The 23,323-nt window shown below is 44.9% G+C and overlaps 1 protein-coding gene across 1 annotated transcript in view; it reads left to right on the plus strand.

The window, feature by feature from the left end:
- The window catches only part of LOC117061831 (transmembrane protein 132B-like), a 349,705-nt gene that overhangs the window by 271,323 nt on the left and 55,059 nt on the right, over positions 1-23,323 (plus strand). Inside the window, 1 exon segment of the mRNA XM_033174812.1 lies at positions 18,799-18,942. Within this exon segment, the coding sequence (XP_033030703.1) occupies positions 18,799-18,942 (144 nt within the window).

A 23,323-nucleotide genomic window follows, 5' to 3' on the forward strand; every position in this document is an offset into this window, starting at 1 on the left:
ATTATCTCTCAGCGTTGTCCCTCTTCTGTCTCAGAGCTGTGATCTTCTGCAAACCACTGTTGTAAATCTATACTGTCTTCATCTCCTCTGGAAGTTTCAGGAGAAGGGGTGATACTGGTCTCCACCATCCCTCCTCAGTCCAGTCCCTGACACCATCACTGAACCCAATGTGATTTCACTGTACACAGTTTAGGCTTTACCCACTGTCCCCAGATGTGTAACCCTGGTGTAAGTTGAGGGTCACCTGTATATGCCTCTTAATGTCAATGGAGGCTGCTAATTGGTTTAGAAAGGATTTTTAAAAACCAATTAAGCAAATATTAAAATATGAACACCTATAATTAAAACGCACAATAAAGGATCTCAAATAAACAGACAGAGCAATTGAAACAGGAGACTCCAGTCAAGAGATAACAGGGGTGTTTTCAAAAACCTGTGGCAGGGCTGGAGAACCTGTGTAGCTCTCCAGATCTTGTAGTGGGAGTGATTTTTATTAAATAAATTTCTATACTGCCCTCCACCCGAGAATCACAGGGAGGTTTGCAATATAAAAACTCAAAAATACCTAACATAATAACAAACAAAGCAATACTCCATGCCCCCAGTTTAAAAGGTTTAATCAGCAAAAGGCCTGGTTACAGGTAAATGTTTTCGCCTGGCACCTGAACTTACATAGCTCTCCCTGGGGGAGAGTGTTCCACAAACGGGGAGCCACTGCAGAAAAGGCCCATTCTTGTGTTGCTACGCTCTGGATTTCCTGTGGAGGAATCACACAAAGGCAGGCCTTGGGTGATGATCTGGGCTGCCCAGGTGACAAGGCCCCCCTCTCAGCCCCTTGGATGTGGTCCCAAGGAAAGCAGAGCAAAACGTTTGGCACCAGCTTGGCACCCAACCATCTTAGGGACTCCACTCTGGATTTGTGTAGGATTTCCTCATTTGCTTTTTCTTCTCCCAAAGATATCCTGCAAGGCTGCGGAGGTTTAGGATCAGAGTTTTCCTTCTCCTAGATGGGCTACCTTCTCAGGTCGTTGAACTGCATTGTACTCCACAAAAGATAAATTTATATTCATTGCCCCACTTTTTGCCCCTGGCATGTGGCCTCCAGAAGGTTGCTCAAAGGAAAATGTGGCCCTCAGAATGACAGATGTGTTCCCCACTCCTTGTGCTGACATTACTGAGCTTACATATTAGTTGAAGAAGAAGAAGAAGAAGAAGAAGAAGAAGAAGAAGAAGAAGAAGAAGAAGAAGAAGAAGAAGAAGAAGGAAGAAGAAGAAGAAGAAGAACATTCCGCTGGGCAACCATCTTCCTTTAGGTCAGTTTCCTGGCTTTGTTCCTCTCTGCTCTTGTTTTCATCATCCAACAAAAGCACCTTACGTTCCCCATAAAGAAAACAGTTTTAACAATGACCAACTGAAGACTCCAGAGAGAAGCGAATGACCTCAAAGAGCGGCGTCTTGCAAAGACTCATTCCAGGCGAAACAATTCAGCGAGAGTGTTTTTTTTTTAATTCTCAAGTGCCTGGTCTCTGAGGTCAAATACATTTGTGCACAGTGGGGACATATTGAAAGGAAGAACTCTGACTCTCTCTTACCCTAACCCAGTCCATTTTCTGGCTTTAGCAGTGCAAGTAGACATGGGTGAGAAGTTGATTAAGTTAAGGATGGTGTGTGTGTGTGTGTGTGTGTGTGTGTTGCATCAGGAACCCTGTTTCTAGTGGGACTGAGTTCCATAGTGTAACTCTGTGTTGCATGAAGAAGAAGTTTATTTTGCCTGTTCTGAATCTTTCAACATTCAGCTTCATTGTATGTCCCCAAGTTCTAGTGTTATGGGGGGGGGGACTTTTCTCTGCCCACCTCAACCACACCTTGCGTTTTTTTCCTATTACACTTCTATCATGTTGCTCCTTCCTTGCCTTTTCACTAAACTAAACTAAAACCCCAAATATTGACATCTTTCTGCATAAGGGAACTGCTCCATCTCCGTGATCATTTTGCCAGCCTTTTTCTGAACCTTTCCCATCTCTTTGTCTTTCCCTGATCTGCATCACTTTTTGCAGGTTTACACTGACTTGCATTTGCCATTTTGTTACCCGTGACCTCTTATATGTATTACTTGCCTTGAGAGCTGCATTGCAAAGGAGAAATTCACATTTCGGAGGGTGGCTTTTTTGCAGTTCACATAGTAATTTGGGATGCACGAATTAGGTAGCTTCACTTTTAAACGTGCCCCCTTGAAAATTTCTCCTACTCCCACTAAGTGAGCACAGGACACCACTCACTCCGAAAAGCAACTTCGTAAGTTTGCTTGTGGGAAAAGATAGTAGAGTTTTTAATTGCTGAGCAAAGTAATCGAAACACAATTTTAATTGAGGATGTACATCTAATGTATGCATTTTGGTGAATATTTGTTTAGTTAGAGAGCTGCACTGTAAAATTCGAATAGGTGTGATAGATGGCAGTGTTTTGGTTCTCATATTGTTTCATAAAGTGTGAATATGATAATTTGCCTTTAAGTGCAAGCTGAATCAGATTTCTCCCCCATTTCTCCCTCTCATAAATGAATGGGGGCAGTTAGAGGGGGTTGATTCTCTACTATTCCTTGCCAAATGCCACTTCTGGCTCTTAATCTGGGTTGCAGCTGGATCCTATTTAAATGTCTTAGGTAAACCAGCTGCTGTCGCCTTGTTTGCCATTGTCTTCTCATCAGCTTGGATATTTCATGCGTCCTTTGAGATGGCATCAGAAGACGCTTCAAAATACAGCTTTGTACATGAGTTACATTTAGTAAAGGCTTCTGGGAGTTCCTCCTGGGTGCATTCAGCCATCTGGAGTGCTACCAAAGTAAACGCCCGCTAACATCTTCCACTTAAGAGACATGGCAGATGAGGCCCAAGGAAAGAAAGACCTACCAGAGCTTTCTCTGTAACTTCTGTTGTATTCATGCTGATCCCAAGGTTGCAATCCTGTCCCTATTTATTGGGAGTAAGCCCCACTGAAATAAATGGGGCTTATTTCTGAGTAGGAAACTCGGAAATAATCTGAGTTAATATCACTCAATCAATTAATATCAAAGATGGGGCTAGGCGTGCTTCCCTGGTGAAGCTTTCCAGAAACAGAGAGCCACCACTGAAAAGGCCTGGTGGAGTACAGGGTCAGGTTTAAGGTGCTGGTTTTGACCTTTAAAGCCCTATGCGGCTTAGGACCCTCATACCTAAGGGACCGCCTCTCCTGGTATGTCCCAGGTAGGACCTTAAGGTCCTCAAATAATAATTTGTTGGAGGTCCCGAGCCACAAGGATGCTAGGTTGGCTTCAACTAGGGCCAGGGCCTTCTCAGTACTGGCCCCGACTTGGTGGAACAGTCTGGCACAAGAGACCAGGGCCCTGCGGGATTTGGCATCTTTCCGCAGGGCCTGCAAGATGGAGCTGTTCCACCTAGCCTTTGGATTGGTTTCAGTTTAACCCTGATGTTTCGTTCTGTTGGGGTGATTGGTGGGCTAATTAAAAATGAGGCTGAAGTTTAGATTTAGTTTTAAATTGTATTTTAATCTGTATTTTAATGAACTGTTTTATGTTTTTGTTGTGATTTTATTGGTGTTAGCCGCCCTGAGCCCGGTTTGGCGGGGAAGGGCGGGGTATAAATAAAATTTTATTATTATTATTATTATTATTATTATTATTATTATTATTATTATTATTATTATTGTGTCGCCACAAACTCAATCCTGTGCATGAGAAGCAAGCTGGGGTAAGTTACTTCAGCCTAAGGTTACACCACATTCAAACTCTGTTCAGCAGTGGGGCTACTGATGGTGCTGTGCCTAAACTTGGCAGAGGGGTAACAAACCTATAAAATAGTGTTTCAAGCCAGGTTGCCTGGTCATATGACCAAGCTGAACCAACTTAGGGTCCAGCCTTAGTTGCCCCCTTTCTGGTTGGAGACTTAACAGCCGGCTGAGTTAGAGATCAGCTGCATCCTAAACTGCTCATCCCAGCAGATATTGGCATAGGATTGCCCCCAACCAGTTAAACACATGCACTATTTTGCAAGTGGATTTGGGTTACTTTTTCTAAAAGATTTAAGGGAACATCTGGCTGCAAAATCCCACCAATGCTCAAATAATAGCCTCAGGTGACAAGAGCAACAGGCACGTCCTCTGAAGCAGGATGTCAAAAGTGAGGCTCTTCCATAGGAAACAGATGAAGTTTTTCCTGAAAATTACAGGCAGGGAAATATAATAATCATAAAATAGTGGGACTTCATTTTGAACTCAAGCAAGATTGAGGTCATTCTTAATATAAAAAAAAAGTTGGGAAGGAGAAGAGGAGTTAATCAGATGTAGAGACAGGACTGAACAAGCAAAGAGATGTTCAGCATGTGTGTTTTGGAAAAAGTCTTCAGGCTCTATGGGAAAACAAATAAGTCATGGTTGAAGGAAGAATTTGTCATGAGAAGGAAACTGAAAATGGTGTTCTTATGTGGTCTCTGTATTTGGAAGGTGGGGAAAACACAATTAAAATCCTGCGGTGGATGAACACAGGCTCTGTACTGAGACAAGCAGCTTGCTTGTTTGTAAGTTGCTTTGGGCAAGATAAAGTCACCAACAAATTTAATAAATAATACTAGTGTGATACAAAGTGAATTTGCATGGTCCATCTTAATGAGCATTGTGTACATCTAGGGTTGAGGGCACAGAATTCCTGGCTTTCCTTACATTCCAACCACACGTGAGTGAACGAACCACTTTCCCCATACACCCCCCAACCAAGAAGAGACAGAGTTTTCATAATATGGGGAAAAGCCTTTAGGCATCTACTACCTACAACGATGATGTGGAGAAATACAGGATACTAAACCATCACTCACAGTCACAGGGAATCTTGAGTTTCTGTGGCTGCTGAGATTTCAGCATGTGTTTCTCATGTGCAACTTCCTTATGTCAGTAAGGACCAGAAACTTGCTTGCTTTGAGATTCTTAGGAAAACTGGTTTCTCTGCCTGATATTGCACTGAATTATGGTATGTACCAGTTGTGGGGAATCTTTGGCCCTCCAGATGTTGCTGGACTACAGCTCCCATCATCCCTGGCGATGCTTGCTGGGGCTGATGGGGGTTATAGTTCAGCAAAACACCTGGAAGGCAAAAGGTCCCCCACACCTAGTATACAGGTATACACACAAGTGGTCCAACCACCTCTGTGTTCCATATGGCATTTATCCAAAGAGAGTTGGATTATGGGTATATCTGGCCACCGGAAAATTTGCTTGAATTAATGCTTATTCAGTAAGGTGCACTGTAAAAGAAGAGATCATTTCTGGAAGAAATAACAATTTCTGGGAAGGAGATAAAAGAAGTTCCCTTCCCTTCTGCCCCCTAACTTTTATTTTTTCTCCTCTCCAGCTGGTTTCTTTGCATATTAACTGTTCTGAGTTGTACCTCATTATTAACAGTGATCCATTTTGACAGATGGGACAGTCAGGATCCTGCAGGCTATCATTTCAAAGTTAAAGGTCAGTCCTTTCCCCCACCTTGCCATCTACCTGCATAACAGCTTTACTTCCCATTAGGATTCCCCAGGGAATATCAGGTAGGGGGGGATTTATCCTGTGAGAGAGAATTAATATTAAATCACACACTGAGGGAGAGAGAGAGAGAGGTGGTATAATTGCACTACCTTCAGTTTTACGCCTCAGTAGAACTTGTGAGCCACATTTAATATTATTCCAGGGGGAAGCCTAAGTTTGGATAACGAAGATGATTTAGCAGTGGCATATTAGCAATTAACATATGCTGCGAAATATAGACTCCAAGATAAAATAGGATTTCATATCCTTCCTCCTGGTCAAACACATGGTGCAGAGGAAGAAGAGATAATCTGCTACCTGTAAGCCATAAACAGGCTGGAGGTATTTTAAGAGCTGGCATGGCACAGCAACTAGAAGGGAGCTCAGGGTGCTGTAAAGGCAACTGCATCACTGAAATGCTAGATTTCCAGATGGGTGCCTTTAAAAGAGGATTAGACATATGAATGGAGGGTAGGGCTCTCAATGGCTACTACCTATATAGCCGATGTTCTCTACCTCCATCTTTGGAAGCAGGCGGAACTCCTGTTGCTAGGAATCACAAATGGGGACAACTGCAATCAGACCTCGCCTGGAGGCTTGCCATCGGCATCTGGTTGACTACAGTGAGAACAGGATGTTGGAATGGGTGGATCTCCGGCCTGACCCAGCAGGGCTCTTATGTCAATGCTTGGTACTGATGTGCTGCCATTGACTGACTCATGCCCCCTCCCCGGTTGATTTCTCAGCCCCTCCATAGGCAATGTCAAGTGTGAATGTACAGCAATTAAGTCGATGGTTCCGCCTCTCACCGCTGTTTCGGAAGCATTGCTTCATGCTTTATAAATGCCTCATCTCACTTAAACATTTCCGCGGTTATCGGCGATGGAAGTTGCAACCTTTAAACTGTTCCTTGGCGGTCCTCCAGAGTAAATTGTCTTGAGCACAGAGGCCAAAAATGGCAAGTTTTCCCCACCCCTTAAAAGAAAAATTCCATCTGAGTCACCGTGGCCTGCGTGGCAGAAAATAAACATAGCTTTCCTTGCGATTGCCATTCATTAATATGTATTTGAAATCCTGGAAATACCATTCCATCCAAGCAGGAAGAGAAAGTGTGTTAGGGAAATTATGGGGGCTTGTAATCATTGTAGCAAAGCATCTAATTTAGATATTAAGCTCACTTATCAGATGTATACTGCCTTGCCCTTTGATCAGAGCAGGGTGGGGGTGGAAATAAAGCAGGGAATAATTGATACAGAAAAAGAAGGGATGAACCCAGCCCTCCACTATAATTTCATTTTAAGGACTTGCCTTTAGAAAGGCTGGCCTGTGACTTCTGGAAGTTTCCCTTTCCACCCGCTGTTACACCAGGACTGCAGAACCAGTGGCCAGTGGAGGGTTGCCCATTAGGGCAAGTGGGGTACTGTCCCATCAACCCGAGTCTGTGCTCAACCAACTCCCAACTTTTACAAGTCTAAAAGGTAGCCCTGGCTGTCAGCTTCTCTTCCTCCTTAGTCTCAGTGTTGTTGCCCATTGCAGAACTCAGCAGGAAGGAGGAGGGTGTGGACAAAACTAGAATTAGGTGGCTTTGGCTGTCATTGGCTCAGGCTCCACCTATGGTTGGCCTCTCAGTGAGCACCAGTACCACCACATGTGGCCCTCCAGTAGGAGCTGGACTTCACATTGTATCACCTCTGGCTATTGACCATGCTGGCTGGGGCTGATGGGAGTCGGAGCCCACCAACATCTAGAAAGCTAAAGGTTGTCCCATCACTGTTTATACAAAATTATTTTTCGAAAGGTGGGCCATCAGGGCAGGAATGAGGCAGAGGAATAGCAATAAAGGGACTCTCTTCTGCAGACAAATGGATTGGCTCAGTGCCTTCTTTGGCAAAGACAGTTGTTCCAAGTAAATGCCAAAAGGCATTTAGCTGTAGCATTTGTCAGCTGCGTAAGGTGGCCTCTCACTTTTCTTCCTAATTTATGACAGAGTGTTTTCTGCTGGGTTGACTGGACCACAGTGTGTTTGCATTAACCTCTTAACATGGAATGTAAAAAAAAAACAAAAAAAAAACCTGTCTTGGACATCCATCTCAGCAGTGCTTGCATCAGAAGACTTTGGTGTGCTGGTAGATGGAACAACTAATGAATGGCCAAGCCAAGAGTCCATTTGGTCCATGGGGTAGCTAAGTATACTAGAAACCTTCGAGACAGGTAGTGTGAATATATCAATCTGCTGATATCCTTGTTTAGTATCTGGGAGCCTGTGTCAGAAATAGGCTTAACTGGGCAATGGCGAAAGTCGACAGCCCTTTAGGGGGCCCATTGTCAACCCCCGGGGACCTACAGGGTCGGTCATTAGTCCTCCTTGCTGCACTGTCACTGCTTGTTGGCACACAACCAGTAATAAGAGTGACCAAGATATTGTAGCATCCTCTACTGCCTTGCTCCAGGGGTAGTGAACTGAGGCCTGCATAGCCTCACGGGTGATCTTCCAGGGACTGCATGACAATGGTGGGAAAGGCCAGAGACAAAATTGCAGGTAGCAACTGATGGGAATCTTACCTTTGTACAGTAAGTTATATTCAAGTTGTGCAAAATCCAGAAGTTTCTACACACTCTCTCCACCTAGGAAAGGAAGAGGCATAATCACAGTTCAATGACACATTGCCAGCCAGGAGGGGAAAGGTCTGTAGAGTGTCCCAAGGGTGAGATAGAGAGGACATCCTTATAAGGAGAGCCCACTGTGGCTGTTTTCCCCAAATTAAGCAAGGTTCTGGTCCTCATGGTTCTGAATAAAGTTCTGAATTAAATAGGAACATAAGAAACAAGCTTCTGTGGAGCCAGAACATTGGTCCATTTGGCTTAGTAATGTCTTCAGCAGGGAGTCTCCTTCTTTGGAGGTCTTTAAGCAGAGGCTTGACAGCCATCTGTCAGGAATGCTTTGATGGTGTTTCCTGCTTGGCAGGGGGTTGGACTGGATGGCCCTTGTGGTCTCTTCCAACTCTATGATTCTATGATGGGGAACCTGTGGCCTCTGTGCCCTGACTGGCAGCCACTCTTCAGAATTTCAGGCAGGAGCCTTTTATAGCCCTACCTAGAGATGCTGAGGATTGAGCATGAGACCTTCCTTGTGTGGTCTGTCACCGAGCCATGGCCCTGCTCCACCATCTAGGATATTATGTGTCAGGCAAAGTTTGCTTTGAGAAGGAGCTATTTCTCCCTGCCTCTTTGTCAGTGTGGCTCAGTCCACCTCATTTGGTAACACTCTATAAACCCTAATTACTTGGGCTTCCTGCCACACTCACTGATTTAATAAAGTAGCTTCATTAATGTCCCATTTAGTTGTTGCCGATAATCCCAACTCTTGGCTGAGGCTTCCAGCTTGTTAATGGAGAATGGGAGAGGCGATCACAATTTGAACTGGATTCTCAACAAGCTTTTGGTAGACCTTCTGCCCCCAATTGACCATCTCAGCCATTTGATAATAGTTTTGTCTCTGGCCATACATGGGGACTTAAATAGAGCCATTATCCCCTGCTGCGAGTTTCTGTAGCCTTCAACTCTTCCTCTGGAGTATTCCTCTCGGTGGTGCCATCTAATCAGCTTTAGGTTTTAATTAAACAGCTGTCATTTGCTTCCTAGTTCTGTTGCGACCTGATGTTGTATTAAATTTTAATTTAGCCAAGGCTGAATAAGAAGTAGATTCCCTCAGACAACAAAGAAACACTATTAGCAGGTTACAGTTGTAATTAAGAAGAGCCCAGCTGAAGTGCTAATGCAGTCAAGTTCAGAGGAAGAATAAGGAATAAACACAAAGATAATTATTATTCTGGAATGGCGGCTACAACTTGAGTTGCCTTCTCCCACTTGACTGGAGAGAATTTCATGTTCAAAGTGCACTTTGTACTTAAATTGTAATGGCCTCTGGGGTTCGAAACAAGATTACTTTGCTTTCTGGCTCACCTCTGGGACCTGAAACCTACAGGGTCAAGATCTAGTCACTCTGAAAGTATGGGTGGAGTTCTGTGCATACAGTGTTTCCTGAATATTCCATACAAGCAGAGTTTTTTCTTCTCATCCTGGATAAGCTGAACAGAATCTGCTTGTCTGCACCCATAATTTCATTTAATAAGGGCAGAGGGTACTTTTCATGGGGTTTGGACACCTGTAGACCACTTGGAGTTAGTGGTAAAAGAGATGTCAGAGTTCCAACCTGAAAGTGGCAACTCAGGCTTTACAGGAGATGAGTCTGAAACTGCCCATCAACCACAAAATAATTTTTTCTCTTTAGCAGTTTTCTGCTGGAAAATACAAAAGGGACAATTCCATTAACATTTAATGGTGCCACAGTGCTCACGTCCAAGTGAGAAAGCCACCCCATTAAATCTCTTACACTTCCATTGGAATGTTTAAATTCTGATAGTCATTGGGTCCCACTTTGAGCTTCAATGACTCCTGCCTTTGGGAACTGCTGCAGGTCCTGAAGTATCTGAGCCAGACCAGCTTCGTTTTCCATTCCTGATCCTTGCAGCCTCATACTCCACTTTTCCAGCACTCCACAGGCTGCCTGCCATGTTGGAACAGGATATCGTTCCCCACTTCAAAATACATGGAGGCATATCCCTACTTTTTGTCTCCTCTAGTCATTTTATGTTTGACCACCAAGTATGGCAAGCTTGCACAGGGACACAACTGCCCACTCATCTGTTAATTTTTCCTAAGAGCAGAGTTGCAAATCAAAACCCTCCAGAATGTCCTATTGATTCTAGTGCAGATCAGTCTATTGAATATAACCTGACTAGGACAACATTGTGTAAAGTCTTCGCATTGGCTGAATTTCAGCATCACAGCATTTTCTTGTAGTGTTTTTCTTCTTCCCTTTTTTTTGGGTGATAGTGGTGGTTGAGAAGCTCTCCTCCATTTCTTAAAAAAGGCAATCTACAGCCTACTGAGGTGACAGTAGAAGAATCTGGCATATAAAAGACATTCTATCCAAATTTCTCCCATTGTAAATAAGGGAAGGGAAAGATTGTGAACATTTGGCCCACCACAGTCACAACATTTCAACCCACCACTCTGACAGTAATTCCCATACCTGACATTCTTCCTTAGAACTTGCAGGACAATTTGTATGCACATTTCTCCCAATAAAACCCCCATTTTTGAACACAGTTTGACCTAATTATGCATTTTTTAAAAAGCAGTTTCACATAACACCATGTATTTTGGTCCACACTTTCCTGTAATCAACCTTTCTGGTCATTTGAGATCATCTGAAGAGGTCCTCTTTGTGGTTCCACATGTTCCTGTACATACTCAGAAGAACACGTTTGTTATAGTGGCACCAATGTTATAGAACACACACTCGCTGTGGATGTGTGACATGTGTCTACAGTCTGCAGTTCATGACACATGTTATAAATGTTGGTGACAAGCCTTCAGGGAACAACAGTGCTGCTGGTATGTGCAGATATATATATATATATATATATATATATATATATATATATATATATATATATATATATATATAATTTTAGTGATTGTAATTTTTGCTTTTTTTAAGCTGGTCATATACTTTTGTATTTGAGGATTATTAGCTCCTTGTGGGCTTCCCAAAGGCATCTGGTTGTCTACTGGTAGAACAGGATGCTGGACTAGATGGGCCACTGGACTAATTCTAGCAGGCTCTTTTTTATATGCTCTTGTCAAAATCAGCAAGTAAATACGTATTCCCATTTTTGTATGCATTTTTGTTGTTGTTTGGGAGTTGGGGAACTATTGCAGAATTTGTACAAGTGCACAAAGGATAGCTGTGTTCAAGATGTGCTAATGAGGCAGGTTGACATTAAAATACCCCAATGATCAGGACCATGGATAGCTCACTGTGAGCCTGGATTCAAGAAGAGGCTAGAAGTGTGCATGCACACAAAAGCTCATACCAAGAACAAACTTAGTTGGTCTCTAAGGTGCTACTGGAAGGGGTTTTTTTTAATTTTTTCTTTTGTTTTGACTATGGCAGACCAACACGGCTACCCACCTGTAACAGGGATCTGAGTGTTACTTCAGCACTAGTCTGGAGCAAACAGATGGTACAAGTTGGTCCACGATTGTCTCACCCCTTACTGTATATAGCCAGTGGTTTGTTGTGCTCTACAGGAGAGAGATTCTTGCAGATACCATCTCATTGGGGGCAGAAGGGGGGAGCTGTTCCATACAATGCAGAATCAGGCCTTTGGTGTGGCAGCATCTAACCTTTGGAATTCTCTCCAGTTGTATAGCAGACAGTCTGTTTTTTTCAGCACCCATTGAGGACCCTCCATTTCCAACAAGCCATTTTAGCAGGAATCATTATCCCAATCTGCATCTGTATTGGATTTGATCTTGTTTTTAAATGTGTTTTCATTCCTAATGTTTTTTAATGGATGTTTTTTATGATACTTTTTATTGTTAATCACTTCAGAAAATTTCATGGAAAGCAGTTCGTTATAGAAAGAAAGATAAAAGTGACCGAGACAAATTTTCTCCCAAATCTCTAGGCAGAATGAGCTGCTTGTCACTCCCCCCCTCCTCTGGATTCACCTCGGTGCCGTGTGTTACTTCAACAGACGTTTTGAATTCTGTTCTTATGGCAGACGAAAGAAAATACTTTTAAACACAGCAGACAGTTAAAGCTATGGAATTTCCTCCCACAAGTTATAGTGATTGTCATCAGTTTGGATGGGTTTAAAGGAGGATTAGTTAGAGAAATTCATGGAGGAGAAGGCTATTTATGGCTATGAGCCATGATGGCTGCATTCCCTCTCCACAGTCGGTATGCCTCTGATTGCCAGTTGCTTGAAACCACAGGAGGAGAGAGGGCTCTTGTGCTCAGGTCTTCCATGTGGGTTTCCCATGGACGTTAGTGTTGCACCGGCAAAGAAATGACGTGACGACAGGATGGTCTCAACGGGAAGGCAACCCCGAGCCACACCCGAGGGCTCCCTTTTATTAGCAATCTCACGCACTGGTTAATGATTGAGTCCCACAGGAACAACTTCAGGGACCAAATAAGGAAACATATAACCCAATGGTGGTACATCCACACCATATAAGGACATGCTCCTACACAGGGTACTCTGGTAACACCCCAAAACATCCCCACATGACATCTCCATTACGTACGTGCTCATCCTCCATGCCTCTCTCTCATGCACCCCTCCCGTGCTCATCTTGTGACTTTCCAGTACTTTTCCACCACTCCTTTGTTTTGCTGTCCCACTGACCTGTATCTCCCATCCTGACGTTACAGGGTCAGCTTGGTTTGCCAGCGCTTGTATTTCTAACCTTGGCAGAATCGACGTGGTTTGCCAGCGCCAATCCGGCCATATTCCCTACATGTTTGGTTGGCCACTATGAGAACAGGGTGCTGGGCTCTGATAGTCCTTTGCTCAGTCCAGCAAGCTCTTTTTTCTGTTCTCAGTGCCCAAAAGATTTCACCCCAAACCTTTCTCCATAATGTTCAAATGCCACAACCACCCAACTTCTGCATATTGGGTGGGTGAGTCTTCCTTTCCCTTCTCACCACCTCTCAGGTGGACAACTGCCATGTCCCCCTGTGGATGATGAGAAACTCTATGGAGTGTATTAAATACTTTATGAAAATGCAAAGCCACCTTTCTTGTGGTGATTAATCCTTCAAGTCACCCATGAGTCGTGACCTTAATAAATAAATAGCCGTGTTTCCTATTTTGCATTCTGTGTTTCCTCTTATTTTAATTTTCTGTTTTAGTCAATCTTGTCCTGTCCCTCTGTACTGGATGACAGCTGGGTAGAAATAAACCCCATAATCATCAATGAACATAAAGCAGATTGGGGTGGGGGGGAGCATAAAGCATCTGGTTTATGTCATCTGGAGTGCAGGGTAAAAATAAAATAAAATATAGACACGTTGCCATCTTGTAGCTTTTTATTTCACACCATTTGTCCCCTGTTTACTGTCAGCTCTTAGCCAGATGTTTAAATACCTTGGAAACCGAAAGCTAAGCCACATGTCTCTGTAGAAGGGTGAGGGCGAATGGCTCTGCTTAGGGGAGGGGGAGAAAGGAAAGGAATTGAGTGCATGGTTTTAAGTGCTTCTAGGCATGATAATCCAATAGTAATTGGAACACAGGCGGTGCTCCTTAAACCACTTAGCTGCAATGGAACATATGTGAAAGGATGCACAGGATGCATGAGATGCAGGAATGTAGGATGCTGCTCTACAGACTCTGTCCATCCACCCCAGTATTGTCTGCTTGGGGGATGGGGAACATTTTTCAAGGGCCACATTCTCTTCTGAGCAACCTTCCAGGGGCCATATGCAGCAGGAGCGGACCGGGCCAGAGGCAGAAGCGGGCAGAGCAACTAATGTGAGTTTTCACCTCCGTGAAGGCAGGCTGTTTCTACAAACTCAACCACCCCTTGCTGACCTGCATCCAGGCAAGCAAGATGCATGTTTGGAGTTCAGAGACACATCCCAAGTCACACAGGATAAGACTCCAGGAATAGACTCTCTGGGGTTTGGCGTGGGCAGTCTGTGACAGTCTGTGAAGACTATGAGGCTCCAGGAAAGGCTGAAATTGAAATGTCATCAGACTGTGGCCAGTAGGTGGCTGTGGTAGGGCCTTTGCTTGGCCTTGCTACACCGAGGAAGAAGAAGAAGAAGAAGAAGAAGAAGAAGAAGAAGAAGAAGAAGAAGAAGAAGAAGAAGAACTCAAGGAGAATGCAAAGGAAGACTGGTGAGGGGTGTGGCCTGGGAGCCAGCTTTGGCTATGATCACTATGTTCTATCTCCACTGTCTGAGCAGTGTGCCTCTGGATGCCAGTTTCTGAGAATCACAAGTCGGGAAAGCACTACTTCCCTTTTGCCTGGCTTGCAGGATTCCAATTGGCATCTGGTTGGCCACTGTAAAAACAGGAAGCTGGCCTCTGATGGTCCTTAATAGCTCAGTTGGGAAAACATGAGACTCTTAATCTCAAGGTCGGTGATGGGTTTGAGCCTGACGTTGGACATAAGATTCCTGCATTGCAGGGGGTTGGACTAGATGACTCTTGTGGCCCCTTCCAACTCTACAGTTCTACAATTCTATGATTCTATGATCCAGCAAGTTCTCCTTCAGTTCTTCATTCCTGAAATATTTGACTCCACACCTTTTCCTAAAATTTCCAGATCCTTAAATCCATAGCCCATTTTCCACAAACCACATTGCCCCTTTGGGGAGAGAGGGCACCTCTTCGTTGGACAAATGCCAAGTCCTCTGTGGTGCTGTGGTGCTCTGGGCCTGAAGTCCCCATTAATTTAGGCTGATTGGCAGTGGGCCTTCAAGTTTTCAGCCAGAGGTTCCCCCCCACCCCACATCTGATGCCAGATCCTTCTAATTGGAGATAGCAGGAATTGAATCTGGGGGCTTCTCTACAGCTGTGCTACAGCCTCTCCCTGATCCAGCCCGGATAGCCTCTCTCTCTCTTTCTCTCCTTCCAGCAGGGCCTTTAATGGTCACACATCAGGAAGAAACTGCACACAGGGTAGGCAAATTGGTGCCCATCACTGCGTCTCCTTGTCGAGAAAATCTGTTGAATTTCCACCTCCCACACGTCTTAGAGAGGCAGCTGGTTTTTTGTTTTGTTTTTCAAAGCAGAACAATCTCTTTTTCCTCCCCACAAGCTGGAGGCATTTGAAAGCATGTGACGCTCTACTTTCTCAATGTCATAAAAAATATTTGGGATACTGATGCTGCAAGGACGGCAGCAGTGCCTCAGCTCATTTAATGGTTTGTTTGATGGATCGGTCTCTCTCACACTCTATACTGTGGGCTATGAAGAACTTACAACATTTTTGCTGATTGTTAGTAGGCTGCCATGGATTTCCTGTCGGAGACAGGGCAGGGAACCCTTTTCAGGCTGCGGGCTGCATTCCTTTATGGGAAACCATCAGGGTTTCCTGCAAACTGCTTTGAGGGTTTTTTGTTTTTGTTACGATCAAGTGGTGTATATAGTTTATGAATGTTAGGACGCCAACAGGTTGGCGCGCTGAAGAGCAGCAGTGAGAGTCAGATAAAGCTGAGGTCCAACAGTATGGGTCAGAAGCCAGCCGAAGCCAGCCCCGGTAACAGTACCGGGGTCAGGAAAAGCCGAAGTCAGTAACAGTCCAAGTCAAGGCCAGCCGAGGTCAGACAGTCGCACAGGGGTCAGGAGTAGACAAAGTCGGTTGAGTCAGGAGTCAGGGAAGCCTAAGTCACGTACGAGCCAGGAATCAGGAAGCTACGGTCAGGAACAAGCCAGGAGTCAGGAAGCTGAAGTCACAAACACAGGAATTGGGAGCAGGACAAGCAAGAACACAGGAATTGGGAGCAGGACAAGCACTCCAGCACAGCAGTTGCAGGTGCTGTTGAATGGAGCAGCCGGTCTTCCTTAAGTAGCCGGCTCATAACCACGTCTCTTATGAACTGCAGCTGCCTCTAATTGTTCCCTATATTCTACAGCTGAGAAGGGAGGAGGGGAGGGGTTCTGCTGGTTCCTCTCCTCACAAGGGCCTGATTCTGGCTCGACTTCTTCCTCCTCCTGTTCTGGTCTTCCCACTTCCCTATCTGATTCTTCCTCTTCCGAGAAGTGCTGCCACCAGTCTTCTCCAGGTATGAATTCCTCCATTTCCCCAGATCCTTCTGTGGGTGCAGCCTTGCCAGGGGAGGCTTGCCACCACTCCTCCTCGTCTGGCTCAACCCTGACAATGAAATAAGCAAGCCTTCGGAGGGCTGCATGCCATTGATGGGTGGAGCCAGAGGAATTCCCCCCCCCCATGCAGATGGAGTTTTAACAATGAATAGACTAACTTATAGTAAGGCATGTGACTCCTTTCCAGTGCTACATTTCAGCCCTGCCCAAGCCAGATGTTTCTACAGCAGTCATCTCTCCATTCTCCATCTAGGCAAGCAACAGGCTCTATCACACTACAAGGGTGTGTGTGTGAGAGAGAGAGAGAAAGAGGGTGGGGGCAGAGATTGTTACAATCTGTTGCAATCTGATTTGAGGATCATTCAGTCCAAAGGCAGGATATAAATCTCCTTATGACCAGCTGCTTACTTAACAGTCCCCTGCAGCGCCCATCACACGAGGCTTTGTGTGTGAAAGAGAAAGTGCAGGGAAGGTGTCCTACAAGCCTTCTCCTTCAGCTTTGCCCAAAGACCTGTTGGCTTCTCTCCAGTTCCCCCCCCCCATTCTTTTCCCACTGCAAGATCTCTGTAGTTAAGACCTGAGCTTGCCTCTCCCCTCTTTTCCTTTTGTGTTGTGTCTCCTAGATGGTTAACCTGAGAGCAGGAGTGGTCTTCTCCCTGATATTAGTCTCACCGAGAGCCTTTTTTTTTTTTTTTTTGCCTGAAGAGAAGGGTGGATAAAAAAATGACTACAAATGCATACATACATATATAGTGTTGAAAGCAGGATGCTTCTGAATACCAGTTACTGGAAATGGCAAGAGGGCAGAGTGCTGTTGCATTCAGGGCTTCCGTTGGGCATCTGCTTGGGCACTGCAAGAATAGAATGCTGGACTAGATGGGCTTGATCCAGCAGGGCTCTTCTTTGGTTCTTACATAAGTAATCGCTCCTGCTCACTCCAACCTACCCACCCCAATTTTTCTTTCAAAAATATAGTATTGAGGTATGTAAGTGAGGACTAACTAACTAACTAACTAACTAACTAACTAGAGAGGGGGATGTTTGAAGCTCAACAGTATGTGAGAAAGGAGGTCCACAAGATTAGTTGCCAACAGTGCCATCATCAAAATATCCAGTCTTGTTTGCAAATTTTGCTTTTCTGGGGCACATGGCTTGTTTGAAGTGCCTTTGGAGAGTCTCTCCCTTCGATTTCTGCTGCTGCTTTGCAAGCCCCAGTCCGCGCAGTTGTGGCATGGCTAAAGTAATTAATCAAACGGCATCCATGGTGACTTGTTGGCGAACTTTGCATTAATGGGCTCATTAGTGCGCTACATCTGAGAAGGGAGAGGAGATGTATATGGCTCAGTGGCCTCTAGGATATCTCCAGGTGGGGTTTGGGTGTGTGTGGGTATTTGCTAAAATTAGCATTTTCCATTTCAGTGCTGTTGGTGCCACAGCAATCCGACAAGGAAAATGAAGGCTTTGCTTACTAGGCCATTATGCCTGTGGAGAAGAGAATTGCTTTATGTCCTATCTGCTTAGGCAAATTTGGAAATCAAAGAGGATGATAGCTTGAAGGCATCAAGGTAGAAGCTGTATAACATGACAGTATCAGAGCTGGAGGGTTGGATAAAGCAAGCAGGCAGGGATGGCAGCCTGAGCATTTTTTAGTTTGAGGCCAATTGTCAGTTTGCTGACGCTGAGGCTCCAGGCTGAAATCATTGTTTTATAGGGCTCAATGCACCCTTTTATAGCACAAGATCTCTGCTGAGTTGGTAGCTGCAGTACCGCTACTGGCCACCTGTAGTGGTGGTGCTGCAGCAGCAGCATAACAGGGAACAGCTGGGGAACTCCATCACAGGAATATCGAGCCCTGCCTTATGCTGAGTCAGACCATTGAAAAAGTCCTCCTTTTTGTCTGTGGTGAATATCCCACCATTCTACTTCATGGTATGACCCCAAGTTCTACTATTATCAGTAGCGTTATGTTGCCCCTCAGCATCTGCCTAACAAGGACCCCTGACAGTTAAATCCAGTCGCAGACAACTCTGGGGTTGTGCTGAGGGAGCCGGCGTTTGTCCGCAGACAGTTTTTCCAGGTCATGTGGCCAGCATGACTAAGCCGCTTCTGGCAAAACCAGAGCAGCGCACGGAAATGCTGTTTCTCTTCCCGCTGGAGCAGTACCTATTTATCTACTTGCACTTTGACATGCTTTCAAACTGCTAGGTTAGCAGGAGCTGCGACTGAGCAACGGGAGCTCACCCCATCATGGGGATTCGAACCGCCGACCTTCTGATTGACAAGCCCAAGAGGCTCAGTGGTTTAGACCACAACACCACCAGCGTCCCTTACTGCCTACTGAGCAGCAACTCCCACTGTGAGTTAAGGGAGTGGTGCTGAGCTACTGGAACTTGCTCAGATCATGATGGAGACAAGTCTTTCCTTTCTGGCAAGCTGGGGTTACCAAGGAGTAACTTGACAAAATTCTGACAGCAACTCTTGAGCTGAGTGAAGTTGTCAGGTTGATTTTAACGGCACTATCTTTATGTGCTGTGTGCTTCTGCAGGACACGGAAGTCCTTAACACAGCCATCCTGACGGGGAAGCCGGTGTCTGTCCAGTAAGGTGGTTGCCGTTTGAAAGATAGTGGATCGGTGAGAGATGTGTCTGGTTCCACCGAATGCAAATCGGCTGATGAAGACGTCATAAAGGTAAGGAAGTGCACCCCAGTTCTAAACAGAGAGCCAGTGTGGTGTAGTGGCTAAGAGCGGTTAGACTTGTAATCTGGTGAACCGGGTTCGCGTCTCCGCTCCTCCACATGCAGCCGCTGGGTGACCTTGGGCTAGTCAAGCTTCTCTGAAGTCTTTCAGCCCCACTCACCTCACAGAGTGTTTGTTGTGGGGGAGGAAGGGAAAGGAAATGGTGAGCCGCTTTGAGACTCCTTTGGGTAGTGATAAAGCGGGATAATCAAATCCAAAAACTCTTCTTTTGAGATGGTCACAAGAAGAGCCTGACCAAGGTGGCCTTTCCCTATGTCTGGTATTCAGAGAGATAACACTGCCTCTGAAAACAGAGGTCCTTTATTCATTGATGGTATTTTACTCCATGACCATGAATTCGCCTATTCATCATCACTCCTAACAATGAACTCAAGTGGTGAGTTGCCAACAGCAATGGGGCCTCTGAGAAACAAGAGGGCAGTATCAACATACCCTGATGTTTGCAGAAGTATGACCTTTCTACAAGCCCAGGGACTGAGCATGTTCTGTCTTCATTTAGTATTCAGTGTCATGCAGACTGTGGGATTCAGCTTTTGGAAAGCACCATCATGTAAAAAAATGTTGTGTGGCAAAAAGCTAGCACATCAAAGGTAAAGTTTGTAACCTAGCCTCCTCCTGCGCGTTCATTTTCTAATTGCAGGGGGGTTTTCTTGCATTCAAATGCGAGCATCCACCTGAAATCTTTTCAAGAAGAAGAAAGGAAGAAGAGTTTGGATTTGATATCCCGCTTTTTACTACCCTAAAGGAGTCTCAAGCGGCTCACAATCTTCCTTTCCCTTCCTCCCCCACAACAGACATCCTGTGAGGTGGGTGGGGCTGAGAGACTTCAGAGAAGTGTGACTAGCCCAAGGTCCACCAAGCGCTGCATGTGGAGGAGCGGAGACGCGAACCTGGTTCACCAGATTATGAGTCTACCGCTCTTAACCACTACACCAACTGGCTCTCAAGACTCCTACTATCCACCCACAGCACATTCACTTGCATGTGCAGACCAGGACCGTGTGTGGAAAAGAACTAGTCAGGCTGCAGAGCATGGATGGGGATTCCTGTGGACCTCCAGATGTCCACAGAACTCCCATCAGCCTCAGCCAATAGTGAGAGATTATGGGAGTTGGAGTCTGGAGGGCCACAGGTTCCCCAACTTTCCTGTAGAATTATTTTAAATACTCTTGCAGCTTCTGGAAGGAGACATTTCCTTCTTGATTTCATGCTGCTAATGATTTGCAAGCTGGCATATATGTCCCCTGTGGATTTCTGTTTGAACCTCCAAGTCTTGCCTCTTTGTCCTGTTATGCTCATCAGTCTAACCTTTTATTTTGAGTGACATATGACTGGGGATGGCTTCAAAGGTAGCAGAGGCTTTGTCAGAGAATCGTTAATGGGGGGATCTTAAGTGGGCTGGGAAATATTAGGGCTGGCCTATTATTCATTCTCAAATAGACAGCTCTGGTTTTTATGCCAGACCCCGAAACTCACCTTCTCACCTTACTTTTAAAGACTTTGAATGAGTTCATTATCAAGTGGAATGAAACAATGGGGGGGGGGGAGAGAAGTTCAGCAAATTCTCCAAGTCAAGTTTGCAACTTTGAATTTGGCAGCTAAGAAATGTGACCTTAACTTTTATTGGGTAAAATACGGGAAAATAGTATTTGGGATACAGCGATGTCCAAGCTTCTTACCATTGCATTAAAGGCATAATGAATAGAGACACCTTCTAGGAAATGTAGACCCCTTTCTTTAATGATGTTAATGGCCCAAATCAAAACCTTGTTATACCACCACTCATACTCGCAATGGGTGATTACGTTAAGTAATATGTTAGCATGTTAAATGTGTAAGTTTATGTCTAGAGTCAATGGATAAAAGAAACTATTTAGATGTATTGCTGGATAAGTGTTTAATGGTTCTTGTATTTGTTTAAAAAAATTGTTACCAAAAATGGGGGGGGGGGTTCCTCCCCCCTCTTCTTATTGTAGCTTCTAAGGCAGAGACAGAGGAACCAGTGGGCCTCCAGATATTGCAGAACCTCCCACCATCCTAGCTAGCATGGCCAATGATCAGGGATAATTGTAGTCCAACAATATCAGACTTTTTTGCAGGGGGGTGGGTCCCTTCCTAGAAATTTAGACTCAGCTCTGCTTTGTACTGGAATTGGCAAGGGCTTAATACCTCGAGCATCCTACCTGTGCCACCTGCTGGCATTAGGGATGTCTCCCAAGCTGTTCAAGGGGGTTAACTCTGCCTGCATGCCACCTGTGCTAAATTGCATGCCACCACTGCAGCTGACACTTCTACATGCTAGTCCTCAGCAAAATTCCATGCCAGGAGAAGTTTAGGAAGCCATAGAATAGACTAGAGAATGAAAAGAATGCTCCATATAGAGCTCCAGGAAAGTGGGACAAATGATTGATCAGTAAATGTATCTTATTGAAGAAGGCCAATGCCAACATTGCAGCAATGGTGTGTTTCAATCAGAAAAAAGTGTTCTAGTCCAGACAGGGTTCTGGTGACCTTAGCTGAGACCCACATCATGGCCTCAGCTTTGTCTGCGATCCACCTGGGATGGCCTTGCGACCCTCCTGTGGGTCCCAGCTGGTTGATGATGACCTATGGAGTATATATTACTGAGCTAGATGGACCAGCAGCCTGACTCATTAAATCTATGGCAGCTTCTTCTGTTCCACCCTGTCAGAGAACTGTCCCTGGCTCAGCGCAGGGTGGTGGAAGGGCTCTCAGGATGCTACAGAGAGCCCCGGCCCCACCTGACCAGCAGCACCCTCCTCTTCCAGTGGAGGAAGCAGTGGGAGGAGCAGGCAGCCCTGGGTCTTGAGAGCAGAGGCTCTGGGGATGTTGGAGAGACCCTGTACTCCCCTCGCCCAGCGGGCAAGGAGGGAGACACGCCATTTCCAGTGTCCCAAGTGCGCAGAGGGGTGAAACGCAAGGAGGGGAGGCAGAGATTTTGGATACTGAAACTCTTATGTTGGGGTCACAGCCGGAAGGGGCCACTCCCGGATTCTGCAAGTGACTGATACAGACATGAACTTGTAGCTCTGCACTGTAAATAGCATGCACAATAAAACCCTTAAAAGACGGTTTGGAATCTTGCCTGGTTCCTCGCGAGCAACCACCCTACGGACCTTACACACCCCATCATAAGGAGGTGTTTGCGTGCCAACCTTCTGCAGACCGGCGCATTCCTGAGACAGTTAAAACCATCATTTCTGTATACACAGTCAGGATAAAGGTGTGATTAAGTGATGCGTTTTTCCTGACTTCCCAAAGAACATTGAAAAGGTCAGCTAGTGCTTCTGATCCCTGTCATTGATTCTGAGAATACCCTGGATCAGAAGAGATAGAGTAAAGAAATATTGTAAGATCACTGCCACTGAAAGATGAAAAGAGAGGATAACCCTTGTTGCTCTGCTTCCTGCCAGTGGCCAGGGATGATGGGAGTTGGGAGCCCAGTAACATCTGGTGGGTAAAATGTTAGCTACCCCTAGCGCAAGGAAGAGTGAGCTCAGCAAACCAGTTGTTTGACTCGGCATAAGGCATTCCCCTTCGCTCTTGTATCTCCTCTGGCTTGCACACAAATGCTTCGCTTTTCTTGTGGTTTTCATGACTTCCTGGAGATTAAACATCCTAAAAGCCACGGTTGCAGTGTTTAGTTGACGAACAAATTAGATTAATCAATTCAGCTGGTTTCAATGGACTTGAAGAATCATTTCACCCCACTCGTAAAATGTAAGAGCAGAAATATTAAAACAGCACTCTTTTTTTATAAATGATTTTTATTGTTTTAATCTATAACTACTACCAAAAATAAAATATAAATTCACATACATTCATCTACTTTGGCAATCATAGCCGTGACTTCCCTCAGACCTTTCAAATGGCTTTCAAATTTCTATCTTAATTCTATACTTCTTAAATCTATCATTGCTTAAAAATCATATACATATTAGTCACTGTAAAATTCATAATTACACTAATATTTCCACATTTATCTACAAAGCTTCTTGAAGTCCTATAAACGTATTTAATTGAGAATCATTGTCTCTCAAATAGTTCGTAAATTTAAACCAGTCTTTGATGAATTTCTGGTCCCGCTGTTCTCGGATTCTTCCCGTCATTTTGTGCAATTCTGCATATTCCATTAATTTTACTGTCCATTCTTCCTTTGTCGGTATTTCTTCTTGCTTCCACTTTTGTGCCAACAAAATCCTTGCCGCAGTCACTGCATAGCACTCTTATAACCTTTAAAAGGCAAAAAAAACACAACAACAACCCATAGGGACATGTATAAATGAGTGCT

The sequence above is a fragment of the Lacerta agilis genome, chromosome 17, assembly GCF_009819535.1.
Source record: "Lacerta agilis isolate rLacAgi1 chromosome 17, rLacAgi1.pri, whole genome shotgun sequence".
NCBI classification, from domain to species: domain Eukaryota; kingdom Metazoa; phylum Chordata; class Lepidosauria; order Squamata; family Lacertidae; genus Lacerta; species Lacerta agilis.